The sequence below is a fragment of the Eubalaena glacialis genome, chromosome 4, assembly GCF_028564815.1.
Source record: "Eubalaena glacialis isolate mEubGla1 chromosome 4, mEubGla1.1.hap2.+ XY, whole genome shotgun sequence".
NCBI classification, from domain to species: domain Eukaryota; kingdom Metazoa; phylum Chordata; class Mammalia; order Artiodactyla; family Balaenidae; genus Eubalaena; species Eubalaena glacialis.
In genome coordinates this window covers 174908626-174924546 of record NC_083719.1, presented here as the reverse complement: position 1 = coordinate 174924546, position 15921 = coordinate 174908626, and the positions used below count along the sequence as shown (strand labels likewise).

At 52.3% G+C, this 15921-nt stretch overlaps 1 protein-coding gene across 11 annotated transcripts in view; it reads left to right on the top strand.

Moving 5' to 3' along the window:
• The window catches only part of MYO9B (myosin IXB), an 88140-nt gene that overhangs the window by 27459 nt on the left and 44760 nt on the right, over positions 1-15921 (top strand). For all 11 annotated transcript variants that reach the window (XM_061190276.1, XM_061190272.1, XM_061190278.1 and 8 more), the window contains one exon: positions 15194-15288. In XM_061190276.1, coding sequence (XP_061046259.1) covers positions 15194-15288 — 95 coding nt within the window. The remainder of the gene's footprint in view (positions 1-15193; positions 15289-15921) is intronic.

Sequence of the window (15921 nt, the reverse complement as noted above, 5' to 3'; positions counted from 1 at the left end):
GTATTCATATATTCATAAACATACACCTATCTACAGGGGAGTCTGAAAGCGGTCTTGGGGGGGTCAGAAAAGAAGGACTTGGATGTAGGTGTCCCAGAAGTTCATCTCATAAGTTCACCTTTCACCTCTCCCTCTCCTGCTCGAGCGCTCTGTGTTCCACAGGCAGCTGGGAGCGCTTGTGCAGCCAGGGTGTTTGAGCTCTGGCTGGGGGTAGTGGGAGCTGTGTGTGGGGCCCCTCCCGATCTCGCATATCCAGGAGGGGCCCTCGGAGGGTTTCCAGCCGCACCCTGGGCCCTAAGACCACCTGCATCCTGCCTGCAGGGCAACACGGTCTGCCGGGGCAAAGCAGGACGAGGACACCAAGCAAGACCCCAATGCCTCCCGGACCCACCCTCCCCCCCCCAACTCCAACCCCTGGACCCTCCCTCCACAAGCTGCCAGGAGAGGCAGCATGAACTCACTGGGGCTGATGGGGCCAGGCCAGAGGTGCACACCCAGGGCCACAGCACCCCTGGAGGAAGCTACCGTCTGGGGTGCCAGATGTGTGCCCAGGAGGATGCGCTGGAGCTCACGGCAGAGGGATAATTCAGCCAGAGAGATATGAGCATAAGGACAAGCTTCTCGTAGCCTGGGGTTGGGGTGGCTATGTTGCCAGCCCTGGTGCTTAGTACGTACTAGCAGGCATGGGTGTTCCCAGCTCACCACAAGGATGTTACAAGATGTGGAAAATGGTGGGAGCCGCTACAAGGAGCCACGTGGATCGGAAGGAGGGAACGGGGGCAGAGTGACAGACAGCCCAGAGACTGCCCAGCTGAGAAGTAGGGCCACACCAGAGCAGGATGGGGGTACAGAAGGGTGAGAGGTTGTCTTTGGGGGTGTGGAGAGGATCGGGGTGCCCTACAGCCATGAGTGCCTAGGCCTTTGATAAAGGGGACCTTGGAAGCGTTAGGGAGGGGACGGCCACCTGGAAGCTGTGGCCCACCGGCATTCTCTACCCCTCCCATGCCCTGCAGACCCGCGAGGCTGCCTTTCTGGCCTGCTGCCTAAAAGGGCAGAGCCCTGACGCATTGCAGTAACCTAAGGCTATTTTAGACCAAAGTGGAAGTTATATTTTTGGGAACATTGCATCTAAGAGAAGAGTGAAATTATGGGTGTATTTTAAGCAACCAGAAAGGCTTCCTTGGAATTTGCCAAAAGAGTTGATTAAAAGGCAAAGCATAGCTCCGGGCCCAGGGCACCCCTGCCATGACCACCGCCCTTTCAGAATATTCTGGGCACTTTGCTGCACCAGGGCTGGGTGGTGGGTGGGGATGTCCGTCCATCATCTATCAGCTACATCTGCCTCGCTGTTTGGATGCAGCCGGGCGTCGAGTGACCACAGGGCCTGGCAGCCGATTTGTTTCCTAGCGATTATCCAGGATGGAGTGGCTTCAGGGCCCTGTCCCCAGCATCACTGGGGAGTTTCCCTCTGGAAGTTTCCTTCTGTGTCATTCAGCCGCTGCTGGCTGCAGCCAGTTCCCAAGGCCAGGCCCAGCAAGACCTCAGTTACCTGAGGCCCAGAAGTGATCTGTCTTTTGGAAAGGCCAAGGGGTCAAGCCCAAGGCTCTCGGTCAACCGCCCAGCCACTGACCAGCCCTGCGACCCCCGCTCATGGCTGTAGACCGGCTCCTCCTGGGTGGGGGGGGAAATGGCCACCCGCTGGCAGTGGTCAGGCGCCCGGACCCAAAGCCTTCCATGATGTGAGCTATCAGGATACGCTAGGTGGTATCCTCACCCCTTTAACGGAGTGTAAGTCACAGCAACCTGTGAGTATTTACACACTTCCACTTAGCCCTTCCTGAGGGGCCAGGAATCTCCAGGGCAGCCAATTTTTAAAAAAATTTTTTTTTAATTGAAGTATAGTTGATTTACAATGCTGTGCCAATCTCTGCTGTACAGCAAAGTGACTCAGTTATACACATACAGACGTTCTTTTTTTTCATATTCTTTTCCATTATGGTTTATCACAGGATATTGAATATAGTTCCCTGTGCTCTACGGTAGGACCTTGTTGTTTATTCATCCTGTATATAATAGTTTACACCTACTAATCCCAAACTCCCGGCCTTTCCCTCCCCCACCCCCCCTCCCCCTTGGCAACCACAAGTCTGTTCTTTATGTCTGTGAGTCTGTTTCTGTTTTGTAGACAGGTTCATTTGTGCTATATTTTAGATTCCACATATAAGTGAGATCATATGGTATTTCTCTTTCTCTTTGTGACTTACTTCACTTAGTATAATAATCTCTAGTTGCATCCATGTTGCTGCAAATGGCATTATTTTTTCTTTTTTATGGCTGAGTAGTATTCCATTGTATATATGTACCACATCTTCTTTATCCATTCATCTGTCAGTGGACATTTAGGTTGTTTCCAGGTTTTGGCTATTGTGAATAGTGCTGCTATGGACGTAGGGGTGCATGTATCTTTTTGAATTACGCTCGGTTCTTAGCCAGGGGTGATTCTGCCATCAGGGGACATTTGGAAACGTCTGGAGATGTTTTTTGGTTGGCCAAGGATGCTGCTCAACATCCTACGGTGCACAGAACAGCCCCTCTACAAAGGATGGTACGTCTCCAAATGCCAGTAGTGCTGAGGCCGAGAAACCTGCTCTAGTTTAGGGGCCTTTAGGATGTACAGTTGAAAATCAGGCCTGGGACTCTGGACAGAGTCTGCAGGGAGCCGTGTGGATCCAGGAGCCACTGCAGGGACAGAGCTGCTTATTGGAGGTGTGAATATTGGTGAGATTGTAGGGAGGGGGAGAGAGAAGATTACAGGGACCTGCAGCCCCAGAGGGAACTTCTCCAGTTCTGCCAAAGTGCCTGGACCAGTTCTTTCCCCTCAGCATGTGACTGTGTCCCTCCCCTCAGAATTTACCACCTCCAGGTCCTCTGGGCCAAGAGCCACCTCTGCCAGGAAGCCCGACTCAGCAGTGCATGTGCTGTGTGACCTACAGCAAGTTGACCTCTCTGCTCTGCCTGCTGATCTCTCCTGCCCCAGGGCCTTTACACATGCTGCACCCGCCTACGTCATCACCTAAAGGCCACCCCGAAGCCTCCTGGGAGAGGCAGAGGAGAGCTCCAGAAGGTCACGAGGCCAGCAGAGTCCTAGCACAGAACCAGCACAGTGTGGCTCCCTGCCCCACACCCTGAGGCTCTGAGGGGCCCTTTGGTGTTCAGGGCCCACTTGTTTTCTGCAGAAGCTAGTCTAACTTAGCAGCCCCAGATTTCAGCTATGACAGAGCAGGGAGTGAGTGCGCCCTGGGATGAGGTCCTGGCAGTGCTGAGGTTGGGGGGACACCTCATGGGGATCCAGCCCTCCTGTGCATGGGCAGCCTTCTGCACCCGTTCCAGAGCTGCCCCATAAAGAAGATGGGAGATGCCAAGGAGGGGCCCCCCCACGAGAGAAGCGAAGGCTGGGGCAGGCCTGTGATGGAAGGTCGAAGGGAGGATCGCATCCACCCGAAAAAGAGGTGACTGGAAGCACTTTACCCCAGAGCACTGGGGACATCAAAGGGCCTTTGGACCCAGTGATCCTCCTGGACTCAGGCCAGCACCAGCCGTGGCTTCCCCAGACCCAAGGAAGATGGAGCAACCCACCAAGGCAGGCCTGGCCATTGCTCCTCCTGCCCCTTTTCAAAGAGTGGATACAACGGAGATCACTCAGCCATGAAGAGGAATGAAACACTGACGCACGCTACAACGTGGATGAACCTCGAAAATGTTATGCTGAGTGAAAGAAGCCAGACACAAAAAGTTACATATTTATGGTCCCATCTACGTGAAGTGTCCGGAACAGGCAAATCCAAGGAGACAGAAAGCAGATTAGTGGTTGCCAGGGGGCCGGAGGAGGGGGAATGGGGAGTGGCTGCTCACGGGGACAGCATTTCCTTTTGGGGTGATGAAACGTTCTGGAACTTGATAGAGGTGACAGTTGCACAACATAGCGCACATGTCAAATGCCACTGAATCGTACGTTAAAATGGTGAATTTTATGTTATATGAATTTTAGCACAATTAAAACAGAAATGCAGAGCAAGCTGTACACATCCGGAACACTCCCCGTCAGGTCCACAACATCCACCCCTCGGATTCCTTCCCATCGATCTTGCAATGGGCAGACAGGAGCCCAGCCATGCTAGAGGCGGTCCTATCAGCTCTGGCCTCTGGGGTGGCCCCAGGGGTACCTGAGCTCCATCTCCCAGGGCCTCACCCCAGCCCCTGATCCAGCAGCAGGATGTGGGACTGGCTTGAAGTCAGACCTGAGCCCCATCCCTACGGAACAGGCCCCCTTAGGTGGAATTTCTCGAGCAAGTGTGGGAAGTGCCTCCAGAATGTTTCATCCAGCCACTTGTCTTGAACATCACCAGTTCCACCCATGAATGTTTGAAGTGGAACATTCATTATGCTAATTGGCAAAACCCTCCCCCAAAGTTGAGTGACAATAAAATTGGCCAGAGCGGGTTTGCAGTGGCTGCTCCCGTGGAGTGTATCCTGGATCAAGCAGTTTAAGCTTAAGCCCTGACATAGTAGTTTATACCAGGGATCTGCAAACTGTTTCTGTAAAAGGCCACATTAATTAGCATTTCCAGATTTTAGTGCCACACAGTCTCTGTCACTACTTAGCTCGCAGCTACTCCCTCTGTATCCTAGAGCAAAAGCAATACGTAAACAAACGGGTCGGGTCGTTTGCCAGTAAAACTTTATTTGCAAAAACAGGCAGTGGGAGAGAAGCATCAAAGATACCCAGATTGAAAGACATTTTACAATATACTCAACCTGTCCTCCTTAAAACTGTCAAGGTCTCAAAAAACGAGTCCGAGAAACTTGGCGTGGAGCCGTCAAGGAGATGTGAGGACCGAATGTAATGTGGGATCCTGGGACAGGAAAGGGACATTAGGGGGGGAAATGAGGACATCCGAATGAAATGCTAACTTAGTTTAATAATAATATATCAGTCAATATTGGTTCATTTGTTCGTTGTGACAAATGTGCCACCATAATATTAACAGTAGGGGAAACTGAGTGTGGGGTACCTGGGAGTTCTCTGTAATATTCTTAGAAATTTCCTGTAAATCTAAAACTGTGCTAAAATTTAAAAAGTTATTAAAGAAAAAAAAGGTATCAAGCCAGATTTGGCCTGTGGGGCATAGTCTGTGGACCCCCCGCCAACACAGACACACACACACACACACACACACACACACACACATACACACACACACTTAGACAAAATCCCACCACATCCATGAGATGTGCAAAGCAAATCTCAGGTAAGGTCCTGGCAAACTGAACTTTGACCCCACACACCTCTGCCCTCTCCTCCTCCTCCATTTCGGTCGGCTGAGCCATCACCACTGGTCTTTGGTGCTTTCCTCTATCGCCTGCATGCTCTCTATCACCATATCCTGTTGTCTCTTCCTCTGAAATATTTCCTACCACTGCCCGGGCTCCAGCTGGTGGCCCCGCTGGTATGTACAGGTGACAGTGTCCAGAAGCCGGGGTGGTGGCCACGGTACTGGCTTCCCAGCCGGGCCTGCATCAGAACAAAGCACAACCTCTTGTCAGGACTGGGGCCAAGCCGCCGAGCCCAGTTTCCCAGATAATCCCTTGCTTCTCGGGGCTGTGAGGAATCACAGCTGAGAGGTGGCTCTGGACGATGATTGTTCTTCCTGCGCCTGTTCCTTCATCATCACGGGGGCCTGATTTCTTCTCCCTCTCCCCTCCACCTTACAGTGCCTGGCTGAACAAGGCTACCGAGTGGCAGTCAGGATGTGAATTGGACCCATCTGGGGTTGGGGTGCTGGTGGGGAGTGGCTGATCTCGGTGAAACCCTGGAATATGAAAGTTTCCTGTCTATCGGGGCTGAGCGTGAGGAAAGCTGTCTAATTAAACTAAGTATACTGGGCACGAAGCTCTTTGCTCTGTCCCGCTCTTGACTAGCAAGACCCCTACTCCAGGTGTTCAAGAAAGAGGGAGGGGTGTAAGTAGACATCCTCTTGCTTTGTTTCTCCCTAGAGATACTTCATTCTCATAATAAACCCTAGGGCAGTAGTTCTCACCCTTCCAGGAATCAGAATAGCCTCAGGCTCTGGTTTAGGAATTTTGACTCCTTAGCCTTTCCAGAAATTCTGCAAGTCTGGGTTGAGGCCCAAGTCTGTATCTTTAACTAGTCCCCACAGCTCGTACTTGGATTCTCAACCTTTTCTCTCTCTCACCGTAACCTACCAGAGCAGCAAGGTAGTGGTGACTCATGGTGGGGGGCGGGGGAATCTTGACAATTCTGACTCTCCTTCCCCAGAGTTGTAAGCAGGGGAGCCCCAGGATGACCGGTTTGCTCACCCCAGGTATGGAGGGTGGGCCCAAGGGGAGCCTGGGGCCCCAAGGGGCATCCCCCTCCCCAAGAGTTTGGAGAGAGGCTACAGCACCTGTAGGGAGGGTGGAGGGAGCTCTGGAGACCACAGACTGTCCCTCCAGCCCACCCCTGGGAGCTCAACTTTCCTCACATATGCCAATGCTTAGTTTTGCTGCATGGAAAACATCAGAAGTCCTTGCTGTTCTCATCAGCAGCACCATGCAGTTTGGGATTTGTGTAGGGAGACAAACATCATCCTAAAATGAAACCTTCCATAATGAGCCGCCCACTTACGGAACAAGCCCTCCACTCACACTCCCCACTTGGCTCAGCCGAAGTATGGCTCCCTCCAGTCCGCCGGGCCTAGTGGGTCCTCTCTCCCAGATGCATCCCACCACACAAATGCAAACCAAATCAGTTGCAAAGTGAGGTTGAAAAATCTTGCAAAAGGTGCATGATTTCAGGAAGTCATCAAAAGTGACCTGGAGAATTGCTCTGACTTCTAGTTACTCAGCCACACTCACAAGCAGCAGATGGGGAAGAGAGCTAGTGATGGAAGCCTGAATTTCAGGAGGGAATGAGTCCATCGTGTTGCTAAATCTAAACAGGTTCATTCTGCCTAAACGGAGAGAATTTTCAGCTTGGCTCACAAAGCAAAGTTCAACTCCATGCCTTATGAACAAGACACAACTAAACCAAAGTAGTTCAGGAAGCTAAAAGTAAAGGGACAGGCACAGATGTATCAGGCAGATAGAAACAGGATAGAACACAGCTGCAATTCTGACGTGTAAAAGGTAGAGCTCAGGCCTCTGAACATCGCATGAGGAAGAAGATTCATCATAATGCCAAAATCCTCAATTTACTCTCAAGGTATAATAGTTGTCAATATCTATGCATCATACAACACAGCAGCTGCTTTTACAAAGCAGAAATTATAAAAGATACTGGGAGAAATAGTTACAAACACATAACATAAGGCTCGTTGAGTGGACAGCAAATAAGCAGGGATGTAAGATGCCCAAACCACACATTTAGGCAGATCTTGTGGCCGTGTTGCAAACCCTTCACTCCAATATGAGAATAAGTCTTAAGTGTTCAGGGAATGTTCACAAAACTCATCCCTATATCAGGTCACAGAGAAAGCATCTAGAATTTCCAAAATGGGAAATATTACAGTCAATGCTCTTAACAATGCAATAAAACTAGAAATTAATTTTTTTAAAGCCCTTCCATATGGAAAAAAAAATTTTTTTAAGAAAAAGTAGCCTTCTGTTAAGTCTTGGATGAAGGGGGAGTTATAAACCAAAATTGTGGATTTTCTGAAAATCAGTGACCAAAACTGTATATTATCAGAATCCATGAGATGTGTTTAAAGCAGTAATGAGAGGACAATTCGTAGCCGTAAACACTTTATATCCATAAATATGAACAAATGAAAGTAAGCGAATTAATTTCCCAACTCTAAAACCTGAGAAAAAGAACCAAGTAAACCCCGAAGAGAATGATTTGGGTATCAAATGGATAAGATGAGCCCTCAGGGATCTTGATGAATCCCTCAAATATTTTTGGTACAGTAAGAACCAAGCAAGACCCTCCCCCATCAAAGCTTAATTTGTTCTTTATTCTTTCTTTGTTCTACACGTGGTTTCATTTATAACCTAAACCAAAATTCAGTGAAGTATGAGATACAATAACTTGCTTCATACTTGATTTCTTTTATCTTTTTTTTCTAAGATTCTATCACCCCACCTCCCCGCCACTCACTCCATGGCACAGTTTACCATGAAACTTCAGCCCCTGGTAGGAATCTGTCCATTTCAAAGGGCCTTGTTCTGGCCCCAGGAGCCCTTGTTTTCAGCGTTTCTGTCCACACTGTGGCTGACAGTCAGTGCCCTTCCGGATAAGAGTAACAGAGCCTGTTACAAACTGGGGGCACGGAGATGGGGTGAGTCTTATGTGCTGTTGGCACTCAGCTCTCTCTACGTGCCTCCATCCGCCTGTCTGTCCGTCCATCCAGCCTGCCAGGTGTCCCAAGCCCTGTGGGCAACAGGAAGAGAACAGAACCCGGGCTAAGGCTGGATGTCAGCCAGGCCCTGGGAAGTTTCCACTTCCTCATCTGTGATTTGGGGAGCCATGAGGTTGGGGGTGATTCCTCCACTTCCTGCCCAGCATCCACAGGCCCACTGAGTCTGCAGCTATCACCTACGTGGGCTGGCAGGGGGTCGGGGGTCCCATCTTCCTCCCCACAGCCACCGCCTCTCACCACCATCATCGCCACCCCCTTCCCACCGTCATCCTTGTCTTCACCCTCCCTGGATCCATCTCCCTCCATCTGTTCTCTGCACAGCAGCTCTGTGGAAATCACATCAGCCGTGCTTCTCCTTTCCCCACCTCCCACCCGCTCCGCTCCCAGCTCCCAGGGAGCTTTTCTGTCTCTCCACACAGGCCCTCTGAGCCTGTGACTCCACTGGCCCATTCTGCCCTCCATGCTTCCTGGTCCTGCTTCTCTGTGTCCCTACTGTGCTTTGGGGGGAGACCAGTCAGCCCAGGCAACACTCACATCCTGTCATGCTCACCTTGCATGTCTGAGTGTTGGAGTCTTCTCCCGGCCCCAGCACTGTCCTGGCCCCCTTTGGGAGAAGGGGACGTTTAACCGAGAGCCTCTAGAACAGTGGCTGGCACACCTACCCTGTAAAGGGCCCAAGGGTCAGTATTGTCAGCTCTGCTGGACCAGTCTTCACCACCACGACTCAACTCTGCCATAGTCCAAAAGCAGACACAGACCGTCCGTAAACAGACATGGCTGTGCGCCAACAGAACTTTATTCATGGTGACTGCAAGTTGAATTTCATATCACTTTCATGTGTTGTGACATATTCTTTTGATTTTTTTTTTCAAGCGTTTAAAAATGTGACAACCATTCTTAGCTCACAGACCACACAGAAACAGGTGGCTGGCCGTAATTTGCTGACCCCGGTAGAGGTCAGTGTCTAAGCCTGCCACACACCCCGCATTCCCCCCATCCTGGGCATCATGTAGGTGTCCTCCCCATGGCCACGTCCATTCATGTACGGGTCGTCTGTGGCTGCTCCACGCTCCCACAGCAGAGTTGAGTTGTTGCAGCAGCGCCCCAAATATTTATTAGCTGGCCCTTCATGGAACAAGTTTCCCCCCACCTGGTTCACACAGATGGTCCCGTTTCGTCCTCAAACAACCTGAGAAGACAGGGGTTTACCCCTTCATTTTACAGGCGAGGAACTTGAAACTCAAGAGCAGTGAACTAATTTGTCCGAATCCCCTGCTGATGCAGAGCTGTTCTTCCGGGCTCCTCACCAGAAGTAGCCCTCCACCCCGCACACACCTGGGGGTTATTTTCCTGGCATTTCCACACAGGAAAGCCCCAGCCTGACTGGATGCCCCCGCGGATGTTTGCTCAGCGGACACAGCAGAGCAGATCTCCAGGGCGCCTCGGTCCACGGGCCGTGGGACGCCTCCCAGCTCTCCTCCTGCGGGTCCGACAGTCGCCTGTGTCCCCAGATGGACACGATCTGGGCATGGGCTGAGTGCTGTTTCACGTAGAAAGGTACGCCTGGAACTTGGAGAGCACTTGGGAAAATAAAATAACCCGAGTTCCAGCGGTGGGGCTGCCGTGCCAGGGCTGGTTCCCAGTCACTCTTGGGTGTTGCCTTTCTGCACCCATACCCAGGGCTGGAACAAGAAGGCCCCTGCAGGCCGGTGAGCGGGGGACAGTCTCCCTTTCAGCCCCATTTTTAGGCTTCACAGTGGCCTAATATTTGCTAGTGTTCTCTTACCATTCTCAGCCTCTCCTGGCAACTGTGGTCACTCCTCCCTGGCCTTGACTGGACACAAGAGATTTGGAAGTCCTGTATGGCATGGCTTGTGGTCCCGGGGTGGGGAACAGAGGCTCTGCCCAGATGTGGCATCGCAGGGGGAGGGGCAGTGTCAAGGTCACAAGAGGCAGTGGGCAGCCGCCAGGGTGTCGGGAGGTGGTGACATCTAAGCCATGGCCAAGGTGGACGTGGAGGGGGCGTCCCTGTCGGAGCACCACCAGGGAGGAGGCTCTCTGAGGCTAGAACGGTGCCAGACACAACGGCAGCCGACCAATACATTGTTGTCAAGTGAATGAATGAAACCACATGTACAAAAGCACCACACACTTGGGAAGGGAGGTCCCTGCGGCTAGATCAGGAAAACAGAAGGCCAACCCCACAACCAAGACGAAACCACTGCAACAACTGAGGACGGCTGCAGGTGTATCTGAGGGCAAAGGAGTAATCCCAGTTCAGGCCACCTCCGCCTGGCTGGAAGGACCACCACCCTGCAAGGTGAGGCTGAGGGACTTCTCTCCAGGGAAACCCCTACTCTGGGGTCAACTGTCAACACAGGAGATAGCAAGCACGTTTGCCTTGGTGAGCTCATTCCGTGGGGCTTTTCAGTTTTGAAATCTGAAAACAAAACACTGTTTGCCTAATGCAGTCCATCTCAAGGCTTGTCCGGTTTTCATGTGGGATGCACAAGAGACCAGGTGTGAACTCAAGGCTCGGGAATCCGCCTGCCGGGCTGCCGGGGCAGGCAGATGCCCTGAAAAGTCTCAGGCCTGCTCACCTGGCTCCCAGCTCTGAGAACCAGCCGGGACCAGGGACTGAGTGGCTATGGGCATGGTGTGGGTTGGGAGTCGGGGCACTGGGTTCCAACCCAGGGCCATGTCAGCCACCTGCTCTCAGACTTCGGGGAGGTCAGTTGACCTCTCTGTCCCTCAGTTTCCTCATCGGAAATGGGGAAGGCAGGTCTGTCCCTTAGAGGAATTCGAACAAAGGAAAGAGTCACAAGCCCGCAGCACTCCTAGCGTGGGGCTGGTATACACCACAGGTCATTCTTTGATGTTATATCACCGTTCTTCCTAAAATACTTATTGTGCATTCCAACAGAGAGAAGAGCCATCCTGTTTAGATAGAAAATGCACTGTCTAGAAATTTCTGGCTATGTAGGCTGCTCAACCCTGGATGTCTTTTTTTTTTTTTGGCTCTGTTGGGTCTTAGTTGCGGCGCGCAGAATCTTTCATTGTGGTGCACAGGCTCTTCGCTTCATTGAGGTGCACAGGCTTCTCTCTAGTTCTGGCGCGCAGGCTTAGTTGCCCCGCGGCATGTGGGATATTAGTTCCCCGACCAGGGATTGAACCGGTGTCGCCTGCATTGGAAGACAGATTCTTAACCACTGGACCACCAGGGAAGTCCCCAACCCTGGATGTCTTTGATTTAAAAAAGCTTTTTCAGTCTCCCCAAAGAAGAACCTCAAAGACAGAGGCAGTTAGAAGACAGCCAGACATCCCCTGGCTCTTGGCATCCTTGTCAGGGTTGGGGGGGGCCACCTGGAGGGGGCACACGATCTGAGGAAGTCGGGGTACGGCTGCTTCGTTCATTTTACCTAGAAACCGTGCTTGGGGATGGGGTTGAATTAATGGGTCATCTCTTTATGGTTTTTTCCTTTCGTTAGGTAAACTTTTAGCATGGTTCTATCTTTTTTTCCAAGTGTACAGCTTATATTAGAAACATGTCTTTTATATTATAAAAGGGAAAAAAAGCATTTCAAAGAAAGTAGAGGCCTTTCTCGAATAGCGTTTTGCCAGAGCCGTGGATCGTCTGACGTGATGGGAAGACAGCATGAGCATGTGGCCACGCCTGCCCCAGTGCCAGATTATATCGCATCACTGCTGGCACCCAGGTCCCGCTTCATCCCTTCCATCCATCCCCAACCCCACATGATCCACCGGGCACACCAGCCACCCTTGTGCTTGGAGGCAGTGCATGGCCCCGGGAACAGCTACAGAATAGCTCCCCTGGCTTCGGGTGCCAGGCCAGCATTTCCTCCTCCTCTAAGGGACGTATAATAGCACCAACCGGATATTTTTAGATCAGCTTTGAAAAGTCACAGTGTGTTGAGACCGCATACCAGACGCATGAGGTCACTAGGCCCCGCGCTGGTAATCGCAGAACCAGAGAGATGGTGGGCCCTCACATCCCGAAGACATTCCCGCTTATCCCCAGGACGCCAGGCCTGGTTGTTTGCTTAGAAATCGCCACAGAGACTTGTCCCGAGTTCAGAAGGGACCACTATGGCTATTCCGGATGCAAATGTGCATTCCTGGGCTGTCTCTGCGGAGGCCCTGAACACAGGCGCTGCAGGGACTTAGGACTTGCCCCTGGAGGGAGCCCACTCGGTGTCGGGCACCCCTCTGCCATCTGTTTGAAGTTAGGACAGGCAGGACTTGGCATGCTCGCTCGTGGGAGCTCGTTTTACCACAAAGCAGGTCTGTCCTCAGCTCAGACACCACCCTGCAGGGTCTGGAAGGAAAGGAGGAGACAGATCTGCTGTCTGCTTTTCTCAGAGCTGTGGCTTTACCCCATGGGCTTTACCCCTTTAAAAGCTGAACTTAGAGGGAACAGGAGGTTAAACCTGGAAAGACAGTTTTCTTCGCCAGGGAGCCCATCAATGCCTGCAGTGCACGTGGGGACCCTCATGACAGGAGGGAGCCCCAGACAACCCGACCCTGCAAAACCCCTTTTACCTCCATGTGTACACAGCAGTGCTTCTCAACTCGGGCAATTGAGCTCTCTCTGGGGATGTTCTGGGTTGTCCCAGATGCTACCGGCATCTGGTGGGTGGAGACCAGGGATGCTGCTCAATACCCTTCAGTGCACAGAACAACGGCCACACCCTGAAGGTACCCCCTTTGCAGTCGGGGCCAGGTTGCCTCTCTGGGGCCGCCTCCTCCTCTGTCACTCCCCTGCTTGGCAACTTGGCGGTTGGTTCAGGTTTTACAGCGAGGCCCGTTTCTGGGGTCTGGAGCCCCAGGGGCAGCTGGGCAGGAAGTCACTCATCCTGTGACCTGATCAGCCAAGAGCATGACAGGCGCATGGGCCCAACCGGGGCCTCAGCCCTGATCGCAAGCTCTGCTGAATGGAACCATTTTCCGAGGAAGTACCCCAGGCCTTCCAGCAGATGCTTTTTTATGGGGCTTCTGCCTTCAGGCGGTCGCACCAGAAACTCTGATCAATGAGGGACCTGCATCCATCCCCCCTGCAGAATGAGGGCTTCAAGAACGTCCCGGCTCCTCTCGGGGTCTCCCTGTTCCTGGCTCCCCTGAGAGCCTGGCCACCTCTCTGCACCCTGCCCTTGTCCCCCGCCCCACACACACATATCCCATAGCAGACCTTGGCAGTGGCCCTCCCACCTCCTTCCAGCTGCGGCCTTCCTCCCTCCAACCTCCTCTGCCCGGCTCAGCCTCCTCAAACGGGAACCGTGTGAGCCTGACACCTTTTTCGTTTCTGCTAAGCTTCCCTTTTCGCGTGTGCCTTCGGGGTGTCACGCCCCCCCATGCCATCTCTGCCTCTTCCCTTCGTCTGCCCGGCCTCACCACCCCCTGTTCTGCTGGCCTCTCACTCCCCCAAAACAGGGAACCCCACTCCCCAGATACCTTTCCTGCCCTGAGTCCCCCCCCCAAGGCTCCACCACACCCTCTCCGTGGCTGTTCTCCCTGTCTGGGTACCATGTGGAAAGGAGGTACCCCAGGAACCTGGGTAGGGGACAGAGGGTGTTCTCTGTTGTAATCTGGATGGTGGTCACATGGGAGACCCCATGGGGACTTCACCAAGCCACAGGCTCTGAGCACTATGCAGCCTTTCCTCTACATACTGGGAATGAAGCCCTGATTCTTACCACAATGTGGTTGAACCCCGAAAGCATCAGGCTAAGGGAAAGAAGCCGGACGCAAAAGGCCACCTAGTGTATGCCCTCACTTATGTGAAATGTCCAGAACAGGCAAATCCAGAGACAGAAAGCAGATTCGTGGTTACGAGGGGCTGGGGGAGGGAGGATGGGGAGTGAGTGCTCATGGGGACGGGTCTCCTTTTGGGGTGACGGAAATGTTCTGGAACAGACAGAGGTGATGGGTGCACAACATCGTGAATGTACTAAATGCCACTGAAGTGTTTGCTTTTAAAAACTCAGTTTTATGTTATGCCAGTTTTACCCCAATTAAAAAAAAAAAAATTTGCAGTGAACCAGCTTGTCATCCCATGGAATTGCAGGACCCCTCCAGCCTGGGACCTGTCCCCACGTCTGCTCCCTCACACGGCAGGTGTCCAGCCTGGAGCCCGTATCAACCCAGGGCCTAGCAAAGTCCTTCTGGAAGTAAATATTCTGGATAATAAATATTTTCAGCTTTGCAGGCCAGATGGTCTCTGTCACAGCTACCCTGCCATCACGGCACAAAAGCAGTTGTGGACAATCAGTAAATGAACGGTCCTGACTGTGTGCCAACACACTTCATTTACGGATGCTGACATGGGAATAGGATTTTTACATGGCAGGGAATATTACTCATCTTGGGGTTTTTTGTTTTTTTGGGTTTTGGGGGGGTTTTTTTTTGAAACCGTTTACAAATGTAAAAAGCACTCTTGGCTGACAGGCAATACAAAAACATGCAGTGGACTGGATTTGGCCCACAGGCCGGAGTTTGCTACGTGAACAATTATTACTGAAAAAGAATTCTGACGACTGGCATTTCTAACGTCCAGGACTTAAAACTTGAACCCCTCCCACACCCCCAAACACAGAGATAAAGAGTAAGCCCGTGGGATGCGCTGGGGCTACCTACCTTTCTGTTCTCCAGGTCTCACCTGGAGTCTCTGCGTGACTTCCAGGGAGCCCCCAGGCTCCAGGCTGAGGCCTGTAGAAACTTCATCCTCACAACCTGAAAACCTGCTTTTGTTTTCCTCCCAGGCCTTCGGGAATGCTAAAACGGCTCACAACAACAATTCCAGCCGATTTGGGAAATTCATCCAGGTCAACTACCTGGAGAGCGGCATCGTGAGAGGGTGAGTCTATAGCCACCCACGCTGTGCACTCAGCCCTCGGTCTGAGGTCCTGAGCTTCCCTGCGGCGGGGTGCCAGGACTGAGCCAGCAGAGAGCTGGGTGCTGAAATCGTGGGCTGGCAGGCATTTGTGAATCGTACAGGGAAGCAAGTGTGATTTTCAGTCGTTGATGTGAAAGTCTGAGCGGTGGGTCGAGGTGGGAGTGTGGGTGGGGGAGGGGCGGCACCTTCGTAACCAACCCTACCTTCCCCGGGGCAGCCCCGTGGGCCCAGGCACCCATGGAGTAAGTATAATGAGCTAGAGGTCCTAGCATGATAGAGTTTGCCAAGAACAGGCAAGGGCACGCCACAGGTGCCCTGGTCTTGATGTTTCTAATTCAGTGGGTCTAAGGATGCCACAGGGAGAGGTGATGTGGACTCTGGCATTTGCCAAACATGCCCCTTTAGCTAGAAGGAGACGTGATGCTGGGTAGCAAAGTGAGGCAGTTGTCCAAGGAAGTACTCAAAGGAGGTGGGTGGGCGGGAGGGAGGGTATGTAGATTGATGGATGGATTCATGGGTGGGTGGTCGGATGGATGGATGGGTGGAAAAATGGATAGATTGATGGATGGATGGGTGGGTAGATTCATGGATGGG